General features: G+C 41.1%; 1 protein-coding gene across 3 annotated transcripts in view; it reads left to right on the forward strand.

The window, feature by feature from the left end:
• The window catches only part of CDHR1 (cadherin related family member 1), a 44,892-nt gene that overhangs the window by 7,233 nt on the left and 16,727 nt on the right, over nucleotides 1-20,932 (forward strand). For 2 of the 3 annotated variants that reach the window (XM_050305432.1, XM_050305430.1), the window contains exons 3-12: nucleotides 2,503-2,648; nucleotides 3,515-3,565; nucleotides 4,592-4,681; nucleotides 5,158-5,244; nucleotides 6,916-7,032; nucleotides 8,597-8,740; nucleotides 11,153-11,231; nucleotides 14,113-14,213; nucleotides 15,867-16,070; nucleotides 19,122-19,274. In XM_050305432.1, coding sequence (XP_050161389.1) covers nucleotides 2,503-2,648; nucleotides 3,515-3,565; nucleotides 4,592-4,681; nucleotides 5,158-5,244; nucleotides 6,916-7,032; nucleotides 8,597-8,740; nucleotides 11,153-11,231; nucleotides 14,113-14,213; nucleotides 15,867-16,070; nucleotides 19,122-19,274 — 1,172 coding nt within the window. The remainder of the gene's footprint in view (nucleotides 1-2,502; nucleotides 2,649-3,514; nucleotides 3,566-4,591; nucleotides 4,682-5,157; nucleotides 5,245-6,915; nucleotides 7,033-8,596; nucleotides 8,741-11,152; nucleotides 11,232-14,112; nucleotides 14,214-15,866; nucleotides 16,071-19,121; nucleotides 19,275-20,932) is intronic. The other variant, XM_050305431.1, reaches the window with a different exon arrangement.

Below are 20,932 nucleotides of genomic sequence, written 5' to 3' on the forward strand. Positions count from 1 at the left end.
GGCATTTGCCATATCCCAAATAAAGACTCTTCTATTCCCATATCTTTCTGACAGGGAGAGGCTGTTTACTTGGTATTCACTGATTAGATTTTATCTGTCTTTTTCATTTATTTCCTTTTCAGCAAGTAGAGGCAGCACACTGAGAAGAGATTTTTAATTGGCATTAACACTGTGCTGAGAAGTGTTCCCGGGGGTGTTAATGATATGGAGAGTACTGTGCAGTGAAATTACAAATTGGAAAAAATAAGGAATTATAATGAGTTAGAAATAAATTTTGATCCACAATGAAAAGGCACACAAGTGTTCTGTACTATAAAAAATTAAGTATCAGCTTTAGCTAAAAAGCAAATGTTCCAGTGTAAAGATCAATGATGTTCATCATTACTTGCTCAGTAATCTGTCTGTACCAATATTAATGCTTTTTCTCACATTTAACAGCAAGAAAATTCCTGTTTTGCTTATAAGACAATTCCTAGATAATGTAGGAAGTAAAACTGTTAGATTAGAAGAACAAGCCCTAGTTCAAATATGTTCACATAAATTTTCACAGTCTGGTTTTCTCCATCCCTGCAATCCCTGAGGAGTGGTCTCTAGTTTGTATACTGTCAGCATGGGTATTTCAGGGCAGCCACAGCACTAGGCTTTGTGCCTGGTCATTGCCCACAGGCTCCAAGAGATCTCAAATGTGACGTCCATCCTGTTTTTCCACTGCACAGCGAGCACTGGTCAGCAGCTACCACAGCTAGCCATGTGAGGTAGAAACAGGATAGGCAGTATTAGATAGAATGAAAGGCACAGGAAAAGCTGATAAGAAGGGCAGAAAAGCAAGTAAGAAGTAGAAACAACTAATGACCAAAAAAAAGGCTGCAGAAAAGCAGTGTATTGATGCCAGTGTCACTCAGGTGCTGACAGCTGGCACCTGAATTCTCCCTTTGGGCCCAGCTGAGATATCAAGACAAAGCTTCTGGAAAACAAGAATAAATGAGTCAATGCTGGTGTTGCAGAACCTTCAGAAGTCTTCAAATATCTGTCTCTTATGTAGACAGCAATACCAGGAGGTAGGTGTCCTTTCAGGGCAGTATTCTAAATCAGCCCCAGTTTATTTCTCTCTTTGCATTTCCTTGTACTTACACAGTTCAGTTGTTGCAGTTAGAGAAGCCTCATCACACCAATCATTTTGTTTCCCTAATAATTTTCAGAGATCACACTTACAGTGCGTTGTTATTTTCTACTCTGTTTTTTGGGGAAAGTCAAAGAAAAACGGGGAAAGTGTTTTGTAGTTTTGTGAACTTCTTTTGCAAGTCTTGACTATTTGTTGGCCAGCTGAACCAGCTCGTAACAGAGTCTGTTGTTTGTGCTCTTGTAGGCTCATTGATTTTAGCAATGTGAACAATTTTCTGTACAAAGTTGCCCAAATATTGCCCTGGTAATTATCATAAGAGAGTTTGCTCATAAGTGAGAACAGATTCCACAAGACTTGGTATAATCTTTTGCTATGCCAAGAAGACAGCTATGTTTTCTAAATATCACCACTGATTCCTGCATGTTGCAAGGCACAGCGGATTGGAAGGAAACAACAACAGTGTTTTACATTTTATGTTTCAGGTTCAGTTAAATGGTATTTGTAAAGTGCTTGAAGTTATTTGAATGAAGGTATTAATGCACAGTAGGATGACAGACATGGAACTTTAAAAAAAAATAATACTAATAAAGACTCTTACCATGTTTTGAAAATATGAGTGTTATAACTCCCCAGGAAGTATCATTTATGATACACAAATTCAGTTTACTAGAAAAATTGACACCAACTTCTCAAATGTTTAAAAATAGAAATAACAATCTCTATCCCCAGATTGTGAAGGAAATATATTGATGAGTTGAAAAATTTTTTTATTGGTATGAACATGAGTAGAGAATTTAATGAGAGAAAACTAATGAGGGGGAGTGAAGTAGGAAAGAAGAGCTGTGCATCTATTAGTTCTGAAAGTGGGAAAGTCTGAAAATGTCCTTGCACCTCCTGAGTTCCAGAGCTTGGGTCCAGTCCTGCAGGAGTGCTTTCCCTTCATTTGCCAGATTCTCTGCCTGCTACTCTGCAGTTCTCTTGTTCCCACAGAGCAGAGTTGTGAGGGCCTTTTGGTACTGCTGAGATTGTCACCCAGTTGTACAACAGCATCACTTTGGCTCACATGGGCCAAGAGTTAGTCAAGAGCTTGTCACCTATGTAAACACTTGTATGTGAATAGAATTGATGTAGATTCAGCTCCACAGGAAAGGGCCTGAAGGGACAGAAACCAGTATTCATAAATTTGATTTAACCAGTGGGATAAAAGGTGGTCATCAGGACTATTGAACTGGCTGCTTATCCATACTTCCCAGTAAGTGGGTTTGATTCACAAAACCTTTGCCTGCCACAGGGTAGACAAATTCCTAAGGAAGAGACAAGTGAAATATTCCCTGATTGAAGTAACCACAGGGAAATGCTGTTGCATGGCAATTTTTCAGGTACCCATGTGTACACTCTGAATGGAACTGATCCAGAAGGGGATCCCGTGACATATGACCTGACCTATGAAGCTGGATCAAGACGCTACTTTTCTGTTGACAAGGACCTTGGAAATGTGACGCTGATCGAGGAGCTTGACAGAGAGGTACAGTCAAATGGCATTGCTCTAGGTTTTTGTGGAATTTTTCTCAGTTTAATTTGGTCTGTGGCTTTGAGGGACAATGCCAGCTTATTTCCCCCAAATCATGTAATATGCTCTGCAATTCTAAGACATGATACTTCACTCATCACAGAGTTTTCTGGTTGACTTGTACCACTAACACTGCTTTCAAATTTTTCAGCTGCTGTCTGTCCAGATTTTGTCAAAAGAGAAGTTTATTCTTTATTTCTATCTTCCCCTACCCAGAATCCATCAAGAGCTTAGGGGCAGTTACAGTCCTCAAATCCTCAGACATGGGACTCTCCTGTCATTTGGAGGAAGTAGAGATTTGTGTAAGCAGTGTTCCAGGACTTCTCCTAGTTCATCACAGCCCTTTAATCTGTGTAATCATGTGGGTTAAAGATATTCCCAGGAATAGTGACCTAAAGGCAGCCTTATTCTGGGAACACTGGCATTGAGCTCTTTACATCTCCTTCACAGAGAAAGGTATGCAGTACTTGGTAAACCCTTCAAAATACAGCATACTGAGACAGAAAAATTTTGAACCAACTGTGCCTTTTTAGGGAGCATTTCTTGAAAAAGATGAGTGATTTTCCTTAGCACTTTACAGAACAACAGGGATTCCCAGACCTGTTGTGTGACAACAGGTCACATTCTGTGCCAGTAGCCACAGAAAGTCCAAGGAACCCGCAGATGGAGTTTCTGAGGGGTCTTCCTAACCTGTGCTGCAATTGCTTTGTGGGATTAGTTACTACTGTCATCTGCTTGCCTAGACACGTTTGAATCTGCAGTCCCTTTTCCAATCAGGGCAAACACCATCTCTCTAACAAAGGAACTATCTTGATTTACAGAAGGAAGATGAGATTGAAGTTATTGTCAGTATTTCAGATGGCCTGAGTACAGTAAGTATTTATGCTGTTGCTTGTCAAACTTCTGTCCCCACATACCTCCTCCTATTAAATTACCTTGCAGGGACTATTTCATTTTATCAGAAAACATAATCTCATTAGAGTTTTACTTCCTTTTCCAAGAGCCACTGAACTCACAGTAACTCAAACCTGACTCGATCTCCTTGATCATCTATTTGAGGGTAATTACAATGTGGTGTGAGCTGAAAGGCAAACTTAGTGGTCTGTAGAATTACTGAGGAATTGCAGCAGCTTCCTATGAGGTCTCACTGCCACTGCAGTAGGATTCGTGCCTAAGAAGGATCCGTAGGCTTTTTGGAGAAATGCATGATATTATAGGATGTAGTGCTGGGCAGCCAAGAACTGACTGTCCCTCCACCCCCACAGTGTTTCTCTAGCATGACATTAAGAAGATTTGCTTAGGCTAAGGTGGTGGGAGTTTTCTTGTCTGCTGCAGGATAAAGCTTTGATAATGTCTAATCACTAGGAACTTATCTGAGGCATTGCACAAGCATCCAGTCCTACTTCCACAAATTTTCTTGGCATTTTCAATTTATGGATTGATGCTGTTACAGTCAGGATAGTAGTCTGCCAACAGGAGGACATGAGCTTCATCACTAGAGGTGCCACAAAAGTGGGACCTTCTTACTGTCTACAAGACTGGATAACTCTAGAGCCCCTCCTCATCTCAAACAAATTAATTGAGGTTACTACGAGAAATGTTTGGGAGGTGCCAGCATCCTACAGACAAAAACTTGAAAATCAGCCCCAATCTGTAATTTTTAAAATACTCTGAGACTTCTTCTTCATTTTGGAGGTATCTGAGTGCTGTCCATAAAGAAAATTCTTCTGGATTATAGGATTTTCTGTATTCTTTTACATGTGCTCAGTTTTGGTAGTGCACAGATGTTCTATTGCAACACAGTTTGTCACTTCCTTTGACTACACCTGAGTAGGCAAATAAATGGGTGCATGTTGAAACATCTTGAGTCATAATTTGTTCTTTATATTCTACTCCAGGTTTCTGAAAAAGTCAGGATCCTTGTAATGGATGCTAATGATGAGAGCCCAGAGTTCATCAATACACCTTACATAGTCGGAGTCCCAGAGGTTGGTGAAGTTCCTTTGCATACTGGAAGTATATTTCTATAGGATGTAAAGAGGAGCTAGTATGTTTTCAGTAAAATAATAAGATGTGTGGGACTAACTTGTATTCTTTTGGTTTAGGGTTAGGGTAGATATTCACTTCGAATTTAGGGAGTAAGTCTGTAGGTATTTAAGGTGTGCTGTTTTTGGAGTAAGTTCCAAGACATGAGTCACTGAGAATTTTTAGAGTGGACTACAATGGGAATAGGATACACTCTGTCTTAGCTAAAATTTTCTGTTATTTTTATTCCATAAAGTATTTCTTCCATCTGCTTCTCCACCTCTTGTCTCTTTCCTTTCTGCTCTTTGTTTCCCTCAGTGCTCTTACATTTTTTCTTCCATCACTCTCTTTTTCTGCCTCCTTGCATGCTCGTTTTTCACTTCTTCTAACTCACCTGGTTTTCTACTTCTGTGTCACTGGTAACTCTTTCTGGTCACAGAACACTCCCTCCAGCAGCAGTATCTTTAAGATTGAGGCAGTAGACAAAGACACGGGTTCTGGAGGAAGTGTCACCTACTTCTTGCAGGTAAGGTATTGTCTGTACCTTCAAAAATCCTTTTTACTGAGATCTCAGAAAATAGATTAAAAACAGATTTTGAGGGTTGGGCCTGTCCTAGTGCCTATTGGATCAATTTTTTATTGTGCATAAGAAAACAAGCATTGACAAAACGTGGTTTGACTGCAAGCAGCCAAGGGCAGTCCAGCAGGCAGGAGGGGGAGCTGGAGTGGCCATTGACACTCCTGTGCTTGCCATCAGGACTCCTCATGGCAGGGCCCTTCCTTTGGAGTGACAAAGAGAGCAAGATCAGCTGGTAATTTTGTATACTTATGGGATTTCTAAAGTATGAAATGGTTATCTTTAGAAAGCAAAACCCACAGGAAAGGCAACTGTGCCCTTTAGTGTAGCAGGCTGGTGCATAATTGATAGCTGGATCCCAGTGTGAAATATGAAGTACTAAGTGTTCTCCCTGACAAAGCTGGGACTGCTTGACACCAGCTTTAAGTTATGGCCCACTGCTGAAGAATTGAAAGGGCTCCATATTTAAAGCTGAATTTTTGTATTACAGACCTGCATTCCAAAAGGGCAACTTTTTGCATTACATCCTTAATATTCCTTCTTCCTACAAGAAACTTCAACCAGATTAGCTGCAGTTCTTGTTATTCAAGAGGCAACAAAAAAACCAAAAACAAACCCAAAGCAAATTTGTTGCAATATTTAATTTGGACACCGATATGGAAGCAAATTAGAAGATATTTACATAGCACTAAAGCTAATCCTGTTAAGAGCTTGGGCATACTGTGAAAGAACACCTTGAGTGCCTTGTTGAAATTTAGCTTTGATTTCACAAATTATGATCCAATAACTATGATCTGTGCAGGATTCACTTTTGCAGAGGGCTTTTTCCAGTAAGCTGACAGACCATGAACAAAGGAACAGCAATTTGAAACTTCTATGTCTAGTTTACATATTTGTGTGGTGAAAAGGAAATACGTGTATTGGTTGAAAAATACCTTGCCATGTCTTTTGGCACAGTCTCTGAGAGTTCTCAAGTTGTACAGAAAAAACCTCTCCCCAAGTCTGATGTGGACAGGTGGTGATGTCTACTGGAACGGCAAAGGTTATCTGACAGTGGCCACTGGGTATGGATACCAAACAGAGGTGTTTGTATGGATATCTGCCATTCAGAAGAAAGGAGGGATGCATTTTTCAGGCCTCTCTGAATATCAGATGTCTTTTAGACTTTGCTTGTATATCGTAAAAAAACACCAAACCACCACTGTATTGACAATAATCTATACATTCAACCCTTCTGCTTTACTTTTAAGATTGTAGAACTTTGAAACACTAAGGGGTAACATCTTTTATTCTTTTTCCTTTTCCCCCATCTTTTTTTACCTCTCTCAATGCAATGAACTGTGTTAACCAAAGTTTAAAATTTCACAGTGAAATACTAAAAGATTAAAAATATCTACATTTGAGGTAACTGATTTATTCTGAATAATGACAGACTCATGGTCGGTTCATGAATTGTTCATAAACACACAGAGGTGAAATTCATCAAATACATTATTCACCCAAACCCGTATCATTATTCTAGTCTTCTACCTTAGCAGATGAAATAAAAGATTAATCCCTACAGCAATCTTATTTCCATACCTGTAATCTCTTGCTGTTTCTTCTTTTCTTTTCTTCTAGAACATTCATGCTAATAAGTTTACAATAGACCGTCACAGTGGAGTGCTGCGCATCAAAACAGGGGTCACCCTGGACTATGAGAAATCAAGAACGCATTTTGTTGTCGTCGTAGCCAAGGTATAAGGCTTTTGTCTGAAGCTAGAGGAGTGTGGGGTGTTGTGTTTCAGTACAAATACAAGTGTTGTACACTGAGGCAGCAGAGTTACTCCCTCTGTAACACCTGGAGGTGTGGTGAGTAACATGGAAAAGTGAGGGACGAACGGTAACTGGTGTCTGCTGCTGAACAATGTCTGGAGGATTTGGGGATGGGTTTCCCACATTTCATTCATGGCATCTGTGTTTTGAGAGTCACCTAGAAGTGAAGGGTTGGTGTGAGCAGCCCTGGTTTCAAGAAGCAGCAGACTTTGAGTGCAGGCAAGTGATCAGGGCTCCCTTGTGCTCCCAGGGCACGGCCCTACCACCACAAGGACAAACCCCAGCAGGCAGACCATGCAGGTCACAGTCATTACCTACAGTAAGACACAGGGCACAGCTGGACCCAGCACAGCACAAACGATGGACTTCTTTTCTGGAAGTATCTATGGGCGTTTCTTTCTTTTCCTTCTCTTTTACCTCATGGCAGCAGCTTACTCAAATCCTGCAACTACTGCTGCACATTCCCCCTTGCCACTGTCATTCACAGCAGTGCTGTGCCTGTGAAAGAGGATTCATAACAGGCATTAAAAGTTTATAGATTCTGAAGTAAAGTCTTTCAGGATCCAGTGGGGACCTGTCACACAGACAGACTCACATGGGTTGAAAGAGGACAATTTTGCTGTTACTTACAAGTTTCTCATATTTTATGAAAAATGCATGAACCTTTTTATGTATTTATTTAGCCAAGGTTTGTTTGAGGAGAACTAACAAAATTTGTCTTAAATGCTGCCTTTGGGGCAGGAAGAAGGAAAAAATGAGCGTATCTTTTCAAAAAAATGGAATTTTTAGAATTGGTACTGCAGACATGTTGAACAATTCTCACTCTTACACACCAGCATAACTACTGACCTCCAGCTGGTGCTCTGAGACTGAGGGTGTTACAAACTTCTGAAATTGCGAGTCATCTTCCTAATTGGCTCTGCTGTATCAGCCATGCAGAGCTGGTTGTAGTCAAACCCCCAGAGACTGTTTATACACTGTGGCTGTCTCACAGTTCTTGGCTGCACAGCTCCTCTGTTCTTTCACTTTATCACATAAGAATCCCTAAGAGACTTTGAGCATGTGCACTGTTTATTTCCCCACTACCTTGCTCCTGTACACTGTCCTGTGTTTATGACAAGACAATATATGGGATGAAAAGCTGTAGACCTTAATCACTAACTTTTAGCACCGGTTTCTAGCATTCTTTTTTTCCCACCAAAAAATTTGAATTCCCTGTCCCCTGTTTTGTTAATAAAATATCATGAATGACTGTGTATTTTGGCCCACTTTTAATATAATAAATTACTTATGAGACACTGCAAACTGTCCTCCTAATCAGAGAGGGAGCAGGACAGATAGAGGGGAATAGGGCAGCACAGATTAATTGGTGTGTTGAAAGATTCCTGGAACTGTGCTTCTGAAGGCTCATGAGGTCCATGCCATGCCCTAAGCTGATTTGCAGACATGTTTCAGTAGAGGCATCTGATGATGACTTCTCTTCTAGGATGGTGGTGGGAAGCTCAGGGGAGACAACAAAGTGTTTTCAGCCACAACTACAGTTACTATCAATGTGGAGGATGTTCAGGACACTCCTCCCATGTTCATCGGGACTCCCTACTACGGATATGTCTATGAGGATACACTTGCAGTAAGTGCTGGTTTTTATCTGTGGGAGAACAAGTGTAGCCTTTCCCAACTCAGTCAGGATGGCCCTATGGTTTCTAGCACAGGTTTTGTTGGATATGGGAATTTAACTCTGATTTGACTCCTAGGGAAATGAGCTGACCAAATCTCAGACTTGTTCTTATTTACTTCTACTGTAAATTTGCCATGCAAGGCTTCCTTCTGCTGTCACTAAAGTCAGAAAGGATTCTGCCCATTTATGCTGGTCTAAGCCAAGTCAGTGACTAAGAGCTCTTCCATAGCCCAGACCTCCAGATGCACTTGGCTGAAGGCTTAAAGAGGCTGCCAGTTACCTCACCTGAAGACACCATGCTAGAAGCCTTTGTGTGTTTGTGTGCTGCGTGGTCTCACAGTGCTTATATTTTCTGTCTGTGATCACTGTGCTACCCACAGTTGGTTGTGTAAGATGTGGGGAGAATGTATGGCCAAATGCTCCAAACTCCCTGTGTTGTCCCGTGGGCATCACCTGGGTAGAAGCAACCCTGACACCTCCAAAATGGGGGATGCTTTCTGATCAGTAATGGTTGGCGAGGCAGAATGGGCCAGGAAGTCCTCACAAACCTAAAAGCCACCAGATTATCAATCAAGCAAGGACGTACTTAGAGGAACTAGTTACATGTGGCTTAAAAGTCCCCAATTGTTGTGCTCGAAGCTGCAAACTAATGAGTTTTCTCTATATCTAAGCAGTGACATGATACTGTGTATGGATCAGCTTTTGCCCTGATACATAAATTTAATTAAAATTTTCTTCATACATAGGACAATAAACAGTATCTACGCGTGAAATTACCCAACATTAGGCTATTGATCTGTCTGGCAGTGTGATTGCACACTGTTCAGCTGATCTTCCCTTGAGTTTCAGGAACAATCATGTCCTTACTTTCTGTTCTCAACTCCAATATACACTGCAGCCCTTGCATGACTGTATACTGCAGTTCACTGCAGAGGCTGTTACATTTCAGCAGGGCAGAGAAGTAATGCTTGTGTGCTTTGCAGGTGTTTAGAATCAATGATATTATGTATATCGATTTATTCTGCATAGTTACATATAGATCTTGAAATAACTATCAGGTGCACACAGGAGTTAGTGTTTACTATGGAAATGGGAGTCGATAAATGTTAATTACATCCAGCTTGAGCTCATAACTTACACCATTATGATATAATGATGGAAGCACGAATCAGTCCTTCCCAGTGTGGGTTTTGCTATTAGAATGAACTCCACAGAGGGAAGGGCAATAGCTGATTTTAGTGTTGTTTGCACATTTGGTGTTAATTTTGTAAACTTGTTTCTTTTCTCCTTGGTGGAGTAGTCAGGATTTACAAGTACTCTGTCACCTTCAAAGGAACTGCACTGTATTTTGCCCAGTAGGCAGATTTTATTGCTGCTTCCAGCATAAATGATAATAAATACAGTTCTGTATTTCCAGTTGCTCTAACAAAACCTTGCTCTAGTTTGAAAAATTCACTCAGGGGTCGTCATGAAAATGTTCCTTGTTGCCATTTGTGATTAACTGACAGTTACCTCAATGTTCCCTGTTTTTGCAGCCCCAAACAGTAACACTTTAGTTCACAGGCCTGAATTGCACAGCTCATTGCCAGTTGGGTGAGCGTTTTAATGTAACAATCATCACTCTGAGCTGATAGGAACAGTCATATGAGCAGTCCCCAGTACACAAGTTCTGTATGTATGGCCCATCGCCACATTACTTGCGCAGAGAGAACGACAGTGAAGGTTTAAGGGCAGTTAAATTGCCATCATTTTCATCACAATTTTATGCCCTAAATGCTCTGTGGGCCAAGTTGCTTTGTGATCTCTGTTTGCTTTTGCTGCCTGTCTGAGCTTAATTAAGTAGGACCAAAGTGACTTGATGACTCCTTGGCAGCTGCCCGTATTTCAGCACACTGTGTACCTTGTGGGATGCAGGACCCTACACATTAGGGACCAGCGGGAATCTTGGCAGTGACCCAAACTAAACTTTGGGTTTCAGATGGGTTACTCCAAATCCCCTGTCCAAGTCTGTGGCTCAAGTCAGGTGTCCCTCTGGCCGTGGCTTCCAACTGCTCCTGAGACCGGCCAGCCCTGTGGCCACATGGGGTCTGCAGCTGTTTCACAGCTGGAGCAGTCACCGGAAACAACTTGAACTGTTGATGTAGGAACAATGCAGAGTTAGTCCAAGAAGCAGCATTCTGCAAAGCCAAGCACTTGGGTGGGAGTCAATGGCCCTTTTTGCACTCCCCATACAGGACAAGCACCCACTCTGCCCCCAGCACCTCACTGCAGAAACACTTACAGAAGTTCATTTTATTATTATGCAATTGCAATTTCATTACTCTGTTCTCAGCACACAGACTGTGATTTCACATTTCTCCCCAGGGCTCTGAGGTCCTTACTGTTGTTGCTCTTGATGGAGACAGAGGAAAGCCTAACAGTATTCATTACTGCATCGTGAACGGTGAGTAGACTTGTCATGTATGAAATTTGAAGGGCGCTCAGAAGTAGATCTGACATTAAATTAGAATAGGATACGCTAAAACTTAATAAAACTGAGACAAAATCTCATGAAATAATGTCAGGTACCTCAAACAACTCCAGGGCCCTGTCTACCAGAGAATAGCTAAGATACAACTCAGTGACTTTTACTATCTGCTTCACAGAACTGTGCTTGGAGCTGTTAATGTTGCTGATTTGTTAGGCATCAGTAACCTGCTTGTCATTTCAGAAAGCATAAAGGGAGATGCATTCACTGCTACTGAGCATCTCTGTCATTTAATCTGGGAGGAGTGAGACCTTATTGGGAGACCCAGACATGGAATTTAGAGGCATATTTTTATTAATACTGTGATTGAAGTGGCTAAACAGTCAAACCTCTGATTTCTTGGGAGAAATTATATTTACTGGTGAAGCGACACTGGCGTACGCTGCAGTGGAAGAAAGCAGTGTTATCAGAAGATTAATGCTTTCCATCAGCTATTCTGAAAGTGTCTGCCGCACATCTTTTAATAGCATAAATGTGAAACTTGGCTGAATTCATGATTCATTAGGGGGTGAAGTCAACAACTTAGCTCAACTAAACTCCAGGCTACAACTTTAGTTTTGTTTGTTCTCTCTTCCTCCAAAACAAGACTTCCATCTAGCAACTGTGCACCCCAGTTCCCAAGTGTGAGAGATCCCAGAACTTCGTAAGAGAAATCTGAGGTGTAGTTGCAGAGCTATGGAGTAAGAGCTTCATTGTGTTATGTGATATAAACAGCCAGGTCCAGAGAGAACAGAGAGGGCTGTGACCAAATTTTTGTGTCACTGTGAGATGGGACCCATGCTGAGGTTTCTTCTTAATGCAAGGGAATAGATAGGATAAAGGAAAGTAGAAACACTGAGGAAGAAGAGGTTGCAGAAGACAATAAGTGGAAAAGGAGAAAAGGTGAAAAAAAAGATGTAGAATGAGCAGTAAAGATGAACAAGTAGGATGAAAATATGATAAACAAGAAGGAAATTAATGAAGGAGAATAAGTGAGGGTGTTAAAACCAGGAATAAGTCAAAAGGAAATAAGATTGTTGTGAAGAGATATTGGATTTCCAAAGAAAATAGAAAAGGATCAGAAGGGTTCTCTGGGATAAAAAAAAGGTAAGTATTCAGGAAAGAGTGGAAAATGAAGATGGAAGGGGATGACAGATAAGTACAGAAAATATGAAGAGCAGGCTTTCCTTGTGTACATTAATGGAGGATTTTGTTTGTGCAAAATGAAAAAGAGGGGAAGGGAATATGGCTTTAGTGCATAGAAAGCTGAAGAAGCAGAGAACAAAAGATCTCAACAGGTTTCTACCCCTGCATCTCAGACATTGGCATTATTTGTTACAAGCCATTATTCCAATACCTGCAGGCTGGGTTGTCAAAGGGCAAGAAAATACTAACTGCAAATAGGAAATTATTTGTTCTTAATAAGCATTTCATATCCAGGGAGTGTGGGATAATAATAGAAAATGCTCCTTTCCTCTGAACATGCTGTACAAAGGAACACACATACTGCTACATACTCCAAGTTACCAATTTCCCTGAGATAACTAGATAATAACATGAAATATGGTGGCTTGAAACCACTATTGACTTAAGCTTCTTCTCAGTCAGAATATGCTTTCCAGTCCAATGTATCTTAATAATTGGCCACTGTATGAGTCAATATCTGTTCAATGTTGTATCTAGTGTGCTTTAATGAAGTTACAGTTATTGCAGGTATTAGCAAAAACAGGATACTATCGGATGGTTTAAAAATCAGCACTGGAATTAAGACTGAGACAAAGAAAAATGGCTGGGCCTTCAGGTCATAAGCTTTTATTTCTGAAGTCTTGATCTCCTTCCTTTGAAGGGATTTCCTCTCTTTTCCTTTCAATGGTAGACTCTGCCACAACACTTTGTTGTGGTCAGTACTGTACATGAGGTAGTGTGCAGGGATGGCCACAGCCCCTCAGCAGAGCAGGGCAGGGCACCCTGAACTGCCAGCTGGTCCCCTTCCTGGGCACCAGCCTGCTTTTGGCTGTGATGGCAGGATGGGTCCTGACATCATGATGAATCACTGATGCCTCTATTCGAGCTGGCATTTGCTTCAGCACAAATTTACCAGGTCTCAAGGGACTCTGGCCGGTGACGGATCTGCCCTTCAGATCGATGGAAATTGGGTGGTGGTAGCAAAGTCAGCCTGCAGCCCTGTCCTGCCTGTCAGACTCTCTGCCTCAATGCAGAAACCCTGGGGTTTACCCCAGATACTCCAAAAAACCCTTTTTGTTCAGGACAGCCTTGCAGCAGGTTGAGAGGTATTTTTAACAACTGAATGTTTAAGACCAGAAGATGCTTCTCCAGAGATGCTGTCTGCAGAAAGAGTGACTATGTTTCTTTGAGACAGATTGTCAGACTTCTCACCTTAGTTGATATTAGTGAGAGAAATGTTCTTGTTTCTCAGAGACTTAATTATGCATTTGCTAATTACAATGATAAATGTCTATTTTTGTCTAAACCAGCATATGAAAAAAGACAGCATAATAGAAAGAAATAAAAAATTTGCATGCCTGGTTGCTGAGGCTTGAAGGGAACCTGACCAGGGTGGGGAGAAGAAGGTGATGACAGCTGCCCATAGGGACAGAACTCCAGTGAGCCATTCCTGGGGGAGGAAACACTTTTTGACCCTCATCTGTGTTTTCATCTCACTGTGACCAGTCATAGAAATGCTTCATTTTTCAAAAGTGGCAAAGATATGCTTAATGAAGTGTATGGTTGGTTGCTCATGCTTGTTTCAGAGAAAGAGAGTGTAGCATGTAACTAGAGCATCGTGGTTTTGTTGCAGGAAGCGAAGATTCGTTTGAAATCAGCAACACAACTGGAGCCATTTCTGTGATAAAAAGCCCAAATCAGCTCAAGAAAGAAGTGTATGAGCTAAAAGTTCAGGTATGTTCTGGGGCTGCTTTAAGACAGCTGACTTTCCTCTTTTAGAAACTACCTCCTGTATTTGAACAGAATGCCAAGTAGTATCAAAGAGAACAAATTGCTTTTGTTCCTTGGCCTATTTACTATCTGAAATTACTTCTTTCAAATGAAGTCATCTTGCCCAAATTTCATCTCTGAGTCTAGAAAATCAACATCCTTTTCCACCTGTGGATACCTGTTCTCCATGTTTCCAGATTTTATTGATAAACTGGGAATTGATGTCTTGTAACCTCCGTATGATGAGATAGGTAACTGTCAAATCTGTTATTATTATTAGAACTGGGACAGATGATGCAATATCATATCAGCATGCATTCCTGCATGATCAGCCATGTACAAATACATGCCGATGTCTCAGTGAGCTGACACCTTGATGAGCTGGTATCCCTGGGACAGGCTACATTATTTTATTATTTATTATTATTTAATTTCATTATTTTAATTTATTTTAATAAATTATTTTTATTTTAATATTATTATTATTTATTATTATTATTTAATTTCTAAAGACAAAGTATTTAAAAATGTGTCAAATTGTAATCAGTTTTCTTCAGCAAATGTATATTATTGTCATGGTAAGGACAATATTATGTAATGGCAGCTTTGAGGCTTTGCACGTTGCCAGAACCAGTGAGGCATCCCCAAGGGCACTTACTTGCTACTGGGCTCAAGCAGCGTGTTGTACCTGGGAGACTACAGAGTTCTCATGGTCTGAGTTAAACTTGGGCACCATTTCTTCCTCTCTTCACACTGCTTCACTGCAGTCTGCCAGTGCTTCTCAGATGCAGGATGAGTTAAACCCTTGCAAGCTTTTCTGATCTCCTAATTAGCTATGTGGTGACCCAGAGCTCATGCAGGCTACCAAATCTACTTGAGGAACTAAAAGGGTGTTGTATTACCCAGTAAAAAGGCATGTTAGAGATAGCTGTTGCTTTAAAAACACCAGCCAAAGTTTCTGTCCGGGCAGAAGAAATGTCTTAGGCTCAATCCAGTGAATCAGGCTGCGTGTTGGAGTTGTTGAAACCCAGACAAATTTGATATTTTGGTTCAGAAAAACAACTCGGTGTACCTGTCTGTCTAAACTATATCCAGTTTAAATTAAGCTCATCTAGAACTGTAAATATAAAAAATGTATTTTGTTTTTTTCAAATATCTACCTAAATAGCCCAAGTACAGTTTTTCTGAAAGTATTCAACGCTTCAGTCCTTGCAGGAATGTGACAATTAACTACCTGTGGTACCATAGTAAACTTAAACATTGTCTTCCTTTTCTATTCTGTCAACACCTTAGGCAAGCAATTACCTTGCCTCTATTGGATTATTTGTTTTAAGAGAACTGTTTTCACCTAGGGTGAGTTACTAAGCTCACAAAACTAGGAGGAGTTTGGTTTTTTTTCCACTGGGACTTTACTGGGACTAGTTTATTACCATAATCTTCTACTCATCATAAACTTCAGTGTGAAATGGACTGAGATTTTAGAGAAATATAAATCTGTGAATCTTTGTACAAGATAGTGTGTTAAGGTGATGTGTACATGGGGAACAATGCCTGAATATGAATCTGAGGAAAGAGAAAATGCCCTCATCATTCCTTTCTCTCTCCTGCCTGCTGCAGGCATCAGAAGTCAGTCAGGAAGGTGACATCTCTGAGCACGTTTTTGCCGTGGTGACTATACGTGTGGTCGACCTCAACAACCACCCACCAACGTTCTATGGAGAAAATGGTCCCCAGAACAGGTTTGAACTGACCATGTACGAGCATCCCCCAGAGGGTGAAATCTTAAGGGGACTGAAGATCACAGTCAGTGATTCAGATCAGGTAAATGGAAGCTATGTGGCCTTTCACTTTTCCGTCTTATTTTCTCAAAGACTAGAAAGAGCTGTCAGATGGGGAAATGTTATTTTAGGAATTCAGCTATTTCACCTGCATTCCCCAAAAGCCTAGGACAGACACAGTAGTTGTAGGGTCCAATACCATAGAAGTATAGTTAGACTGTCATATACTGTCCATGACAAGGGTGGTCCTAAAACTGCAGCCCTGTTCTTGTGGCAACTGAAGCTGAGCAGTCCTTATGAACTTCCCCTAAGTATTGGTTACATTCAGTTGTTGCCAGTGTAATGTCCCACAACGTATTGGCGATTTACTTAGAGGTTCCAATCCCTTTAGTGACTTCAAGTACAATTGCTGTTTGTATCATCTCCAGCCCCTGCAGGAAACAGTACAGTCTGTACCCTTACACTGTTTTTATTACTATATGTTGCCCTTCTGGCCCCTATGTTACAGTCAGGGTCTGCAGTGCATGCCTTGATAAATCTTTCCCACTGGACTGATATTTTTAGGCAGTCTTAAAAATTATGCCAGAGCCAAACTAACTCTATCCAGGCAAAGAAAAAGGAAAGAAGACTTTATCCATCTCAGCCTGCTGTCTAACTGACCTGTGTTGCCGGTAGATACTATGGTGATGGTTGCTATAGGGATCCCTAAATACTGTATGAATGGCATCCATCTGAGTTAGCCTGAGGTTAGGTAGTGACAAGAAAAAAAGCTTAATGCATCTGAGAAATATATTACTATTGGAAAGGGCTCTCTTCTGTAACTGTGCTCAGTATTGTGCTGGTTTGATGGTATTGTACTTTATCAAACCCACTGGCTTCTTCCCCCTCCCTCCTGCTGCTCTGCAGCAAGCAGATAAATGACTGCTTTCAAAGCAGTGCTACGTCTATCCTGCTATTGTCACAAGGGATGCTGCTGCAGAAGGAAAGAAACAAAACCCATCTCTTCTATTTAGAGACAAAATATATATCTAGGCTGACAAAATATTCAGGCTGCAAGTTAGGCTGTAAAATAAGCAGAAAACATTGATAAATACACTGTATAGATTTCCTCAAGAAGCTTCCTAGTGCACTGTAAGGCATCGCTCTAGAGGGGCTGGGTTGCTTTTCTTTTAAGGCAGAGAATGCAATGCTTTCCCTTCCACATAAGAGTATCTAGAGAGGAAAAAAAATTAAACCTGTCTGTTTCTGTCACAGCTATTAGTGACTCTTCCTTTTTGGGGGAGTGGATGGAACAGGTGAGGAGGAGGAAGCTGTGGGTAAAGTCTGGCATAGGCCAGATGGAAATGCCATGTTTACATGCAAGAAAATCAGGCAGAAATTTCTCCCCCAGACCTCTTAATCAGACAGAGCTTAAGGCTCAGTGCTGCTGTTCCTTCAGTCCTTCCTGTGTCCCATGGCTGTCTGCTTGGAGACATTGTCTTGCTCTGAGCAGATCTAGGTTCAGTGGACATCACCAGCAGAAATCACTCAGCTATTGGAGGGAGACAGTTCTCTTCCCATTCCACACCACCCTTCTTCTAGTCATGTACAGTCCCAAGTGCAGAGGACTTTGTGTGGTCAGACTATACACTCTTGCCATCAGCACTATCTTCCGTGGTCCAGGAGCTCTGGCTTTATGTGTTTGGCTTTATTGTCCAGAAAAGAGAGCCTGTTGTCATCTCTGTAGCTGGGGACTGGGTTTGTGTGACCAAACACAGACCACTGAGTTTGGATCCAAGGTCATTCTGATTCCCTTAAGGGACTACTGCTGAAGGTTTTTTCTCTTGACATGAACTGGGGCTGCATCCAGAGCTGCTCATAACAAGCCCTCCAGGGATACAGCTGAAAGTAAAGTTGTCATGTTTGCAAGTTGTTATTATTAGAAATTTTTCATCTCAAGATTCATGCTAGGGGGAGAACATGACACCAGCCAGACAGTGAATCTGTCTGTCACGGTGTGAACATGACATTGTTTGAGAAACTGGTGAACTCAGAGTTTGGTGTGATGGGCTCAGCTCATTTTCCCATCTTCCATGTAAGGCAGAAATATGAGAATCCCCATTTCATCTTCTCTCTTCCATGCTCTAGTTTGGTTTAAGAGAACTAGTCTGGCCATCTGGCTCTGGGTCACTCTCCCCAGCTTGCACACAAGTGGTGGTAACCTTTTGGATACTGCTGCTTCCCATGTTCTCTCAGCTAGAAAGTTTATAACGGGATTTGGCTTCTCACTTTACCTGGAGCTGTCAAATGTGCGTGTAAGATTTTATCTGCACAAGTGGAGGTTCTTTCCACCCCCCAAGTGTATCAACTTGCAGAAGGTTTAGTGTCTGCAACTCTGGGCTAGCTTAATCCAATCAGCGCAAAATGTGGTGTATCACCTCTGTTTGGAAATTGCATGTCTCTGCCACTCTGCATCTTGATCATCCTTAAAAACTCCCAGGCTGTGAGTTCTTAGGACACAGACCAAATGCTGGAAGTGTTTAGGGCCTGGTGCATGGGATTCTGAGAAACCTGATCTAGTGAAAGGTGTCCCTACCTGTGGCAGGGGGGTTGGAATGTGGTGAACTATAAGGTCCCTTTCAGCCCAAACCATTCTATAAAACTAGGTTTTTTAGGGTTCCATTGTCCTTACTCAAGTACTTCAGTTGTCTTTCTGTAACAGGAACCAGGAAGAGGCAGGACTTGCCTGCTGATGTGCATGTGGTGTCATCTCTGTCACCTGTACTAGTTCACAGTGCGTAGCACGAAGCCCAGGGCTGCTTGCCACAAGATCCCTCTCTCAGCCAATCCTGCTGCAGGTTTTTTCCATTATGACTGAAAGAATAACCAAGCTTGTCAATCTATTTTAAGAAAAGCTGTGTCTGTCTTGTGACCAGGGCTGGAAGGATTATACAACTAAGCTTCTTAGCAGTCTCTTGCCCAAGGGATGGAGAGCAGAGGGCTCTAAGCAGTAAGACCCATTCTCATTTTGTACAGTTTGAAGAATCAGAGCAATCTAGGTTGTAAGAAATGCATCATTCACTGAAAACCATGCTGTATCTGCTTTTGTTCACAGGGAGCCAATGCTAAATTCAACCTCCGTCTTATTGGACCTGGTGGCATCTTCCGAGTGGTTCCCCAAACTGTCCTGAATGAGGCTCAGGTTACAATAATAGTGGAAAATTCTGCTGCTATTGACTTTGAAAATTTCAAGGTGTTAACCTTCAAGGTACTTGTGCTTTTCAGGTCCTCTTTGTCAGCGTATACATTGTGTGTATGATGGCTTCTGTATCTGAGGTTATTTAGCTTCTTAATCCGTCTGAAGCTGTCTGATGCATTGCCAGTGACATGATATTAAATGTAAGGGAAACTCATTTCTACCTCTGGTTCATCACCTTCCCAAAGTTTAATGGATGCATCTGGGGACTGATTTAGTGTGGTCAGTGCACAGTGTTGATTTTTATCTCTCTCTGGAAACTGTACATGTTAGTGGCTCTGAGTCATTCTAGATTGAACCCTGAAGGTGTTATTTCTGCTCTCACAAAAATAAATTCACAGGATGAAACCCTGATTTTTCTGGAGCCAGAACTTTACCTGCTTAGTGCTAAGTAATTTGATGCATGATCATGCTTTTGGATGTTGGCAGGATGAAGACTCCAGCTGACTGGAAGATAATTCCCCAAAATTGCTCACTGCCTTTGTCAGAGTCTATCTATCTCTATGGCCTTTTGCAGGCTGACCTGAGGTTCAACCATGCTCTAAACCAGCCATGCAAGAACCAGCTTTCATCCAAAAGCTGGAACCTTCCATTATCACCTTCCCTGATGGATTCTCTGGCTCATCAACAAGATAACTAAGTAGTCTGGTTTTATGTCAGCTGCCTCTGAACATCGGTATAGATGGTTTGGTTCTAACCACAAAGAATTGCACAGACAATAGGTTTAAAAAAAAATTGCCAAAACTATCTACTTGAGTATTAACATATGCTAGTTTTTTAATGCACAGAAAGTGAAATTTTTTGCACAGTCCAGAAGGCAAAATTCCTGAATTTGAATTCTCCCCTCCTATATGGTTCACTTTGTGTTTCACTGCAGTATGTTTCACATCTCCTCTTGTAATGTTCCTTAGCCATTTTGGGCTGCATAGGTTATAGATGCTACAAAAATATGAGGCATCATTACTGTATTAAAGTGAAATATTCTGAAAGGGACATAAAGTGCTACCAAAACTAATTATAATAAGTGCACATTTACTCAGGTTAAACTGCCAAAAGACTAGCAAAGGAGTTACACATGGCCTCCTCATGAATACTAATAGAAATCAAAGTAGTGAATGTGATTGCCATGAATACCGAAAGAATTAATTACCAGGAAAAAGGATATATATTTTTTTGTTGCTTAAGCAGTTGTTCACTTTTTTTTTTTTTTTTAAATGAAATTATTTCTTCTGGAGAAAGACTTTCAGAAAATATTTCTTCTGGACATCATAAGGCATGATTCCAAATGAAGAGGGTGCAGCTGGATGATATGGTAGCAATATATGGTAGCAAATACTTTATAAAGACCTCATAGCTGTCTTCGTTTTCCTGAAAAATTCAAATCACTTCCTACTCAGTTTCAGTTGCCATTGTAGTAATTCTGGTTAGAATTTTGGATGAAATATTTTAATATTTCTATTTAATGTGTATCTTACAGCAGCTTTGAGGAGTTATTTTCAGGCTTTTTTTTTTCTGTAAGCAATGATCCCTCTCCTCTGGTTTGTTTTTGAAGAGTAAAATGCCAGAGAGGAATCAAAGCTAATTTGACTGGGGGATGCACTGAAAAACTTCCTGACGCAAAGGCTACTAGAGAAATCTATCTTCCATTTAGGGCTGGCTCTTAAATGGAG

This window comes from Myiozetetes cayanensis, unplaced genomic scaffold (assembly GCF_022539395.1).
Source record: "Myiozetetes cayanensis isolate MyiCay16 unplaced genomic scaffold, myiCay2020 scf10, whole genome shotgun sequence".
NCBI lineage: Eukaryota > Metazoa > Chordata > Aves > Passeriformes > Tyrannidae > Myiozetetes > Myiozetetes cayanensis.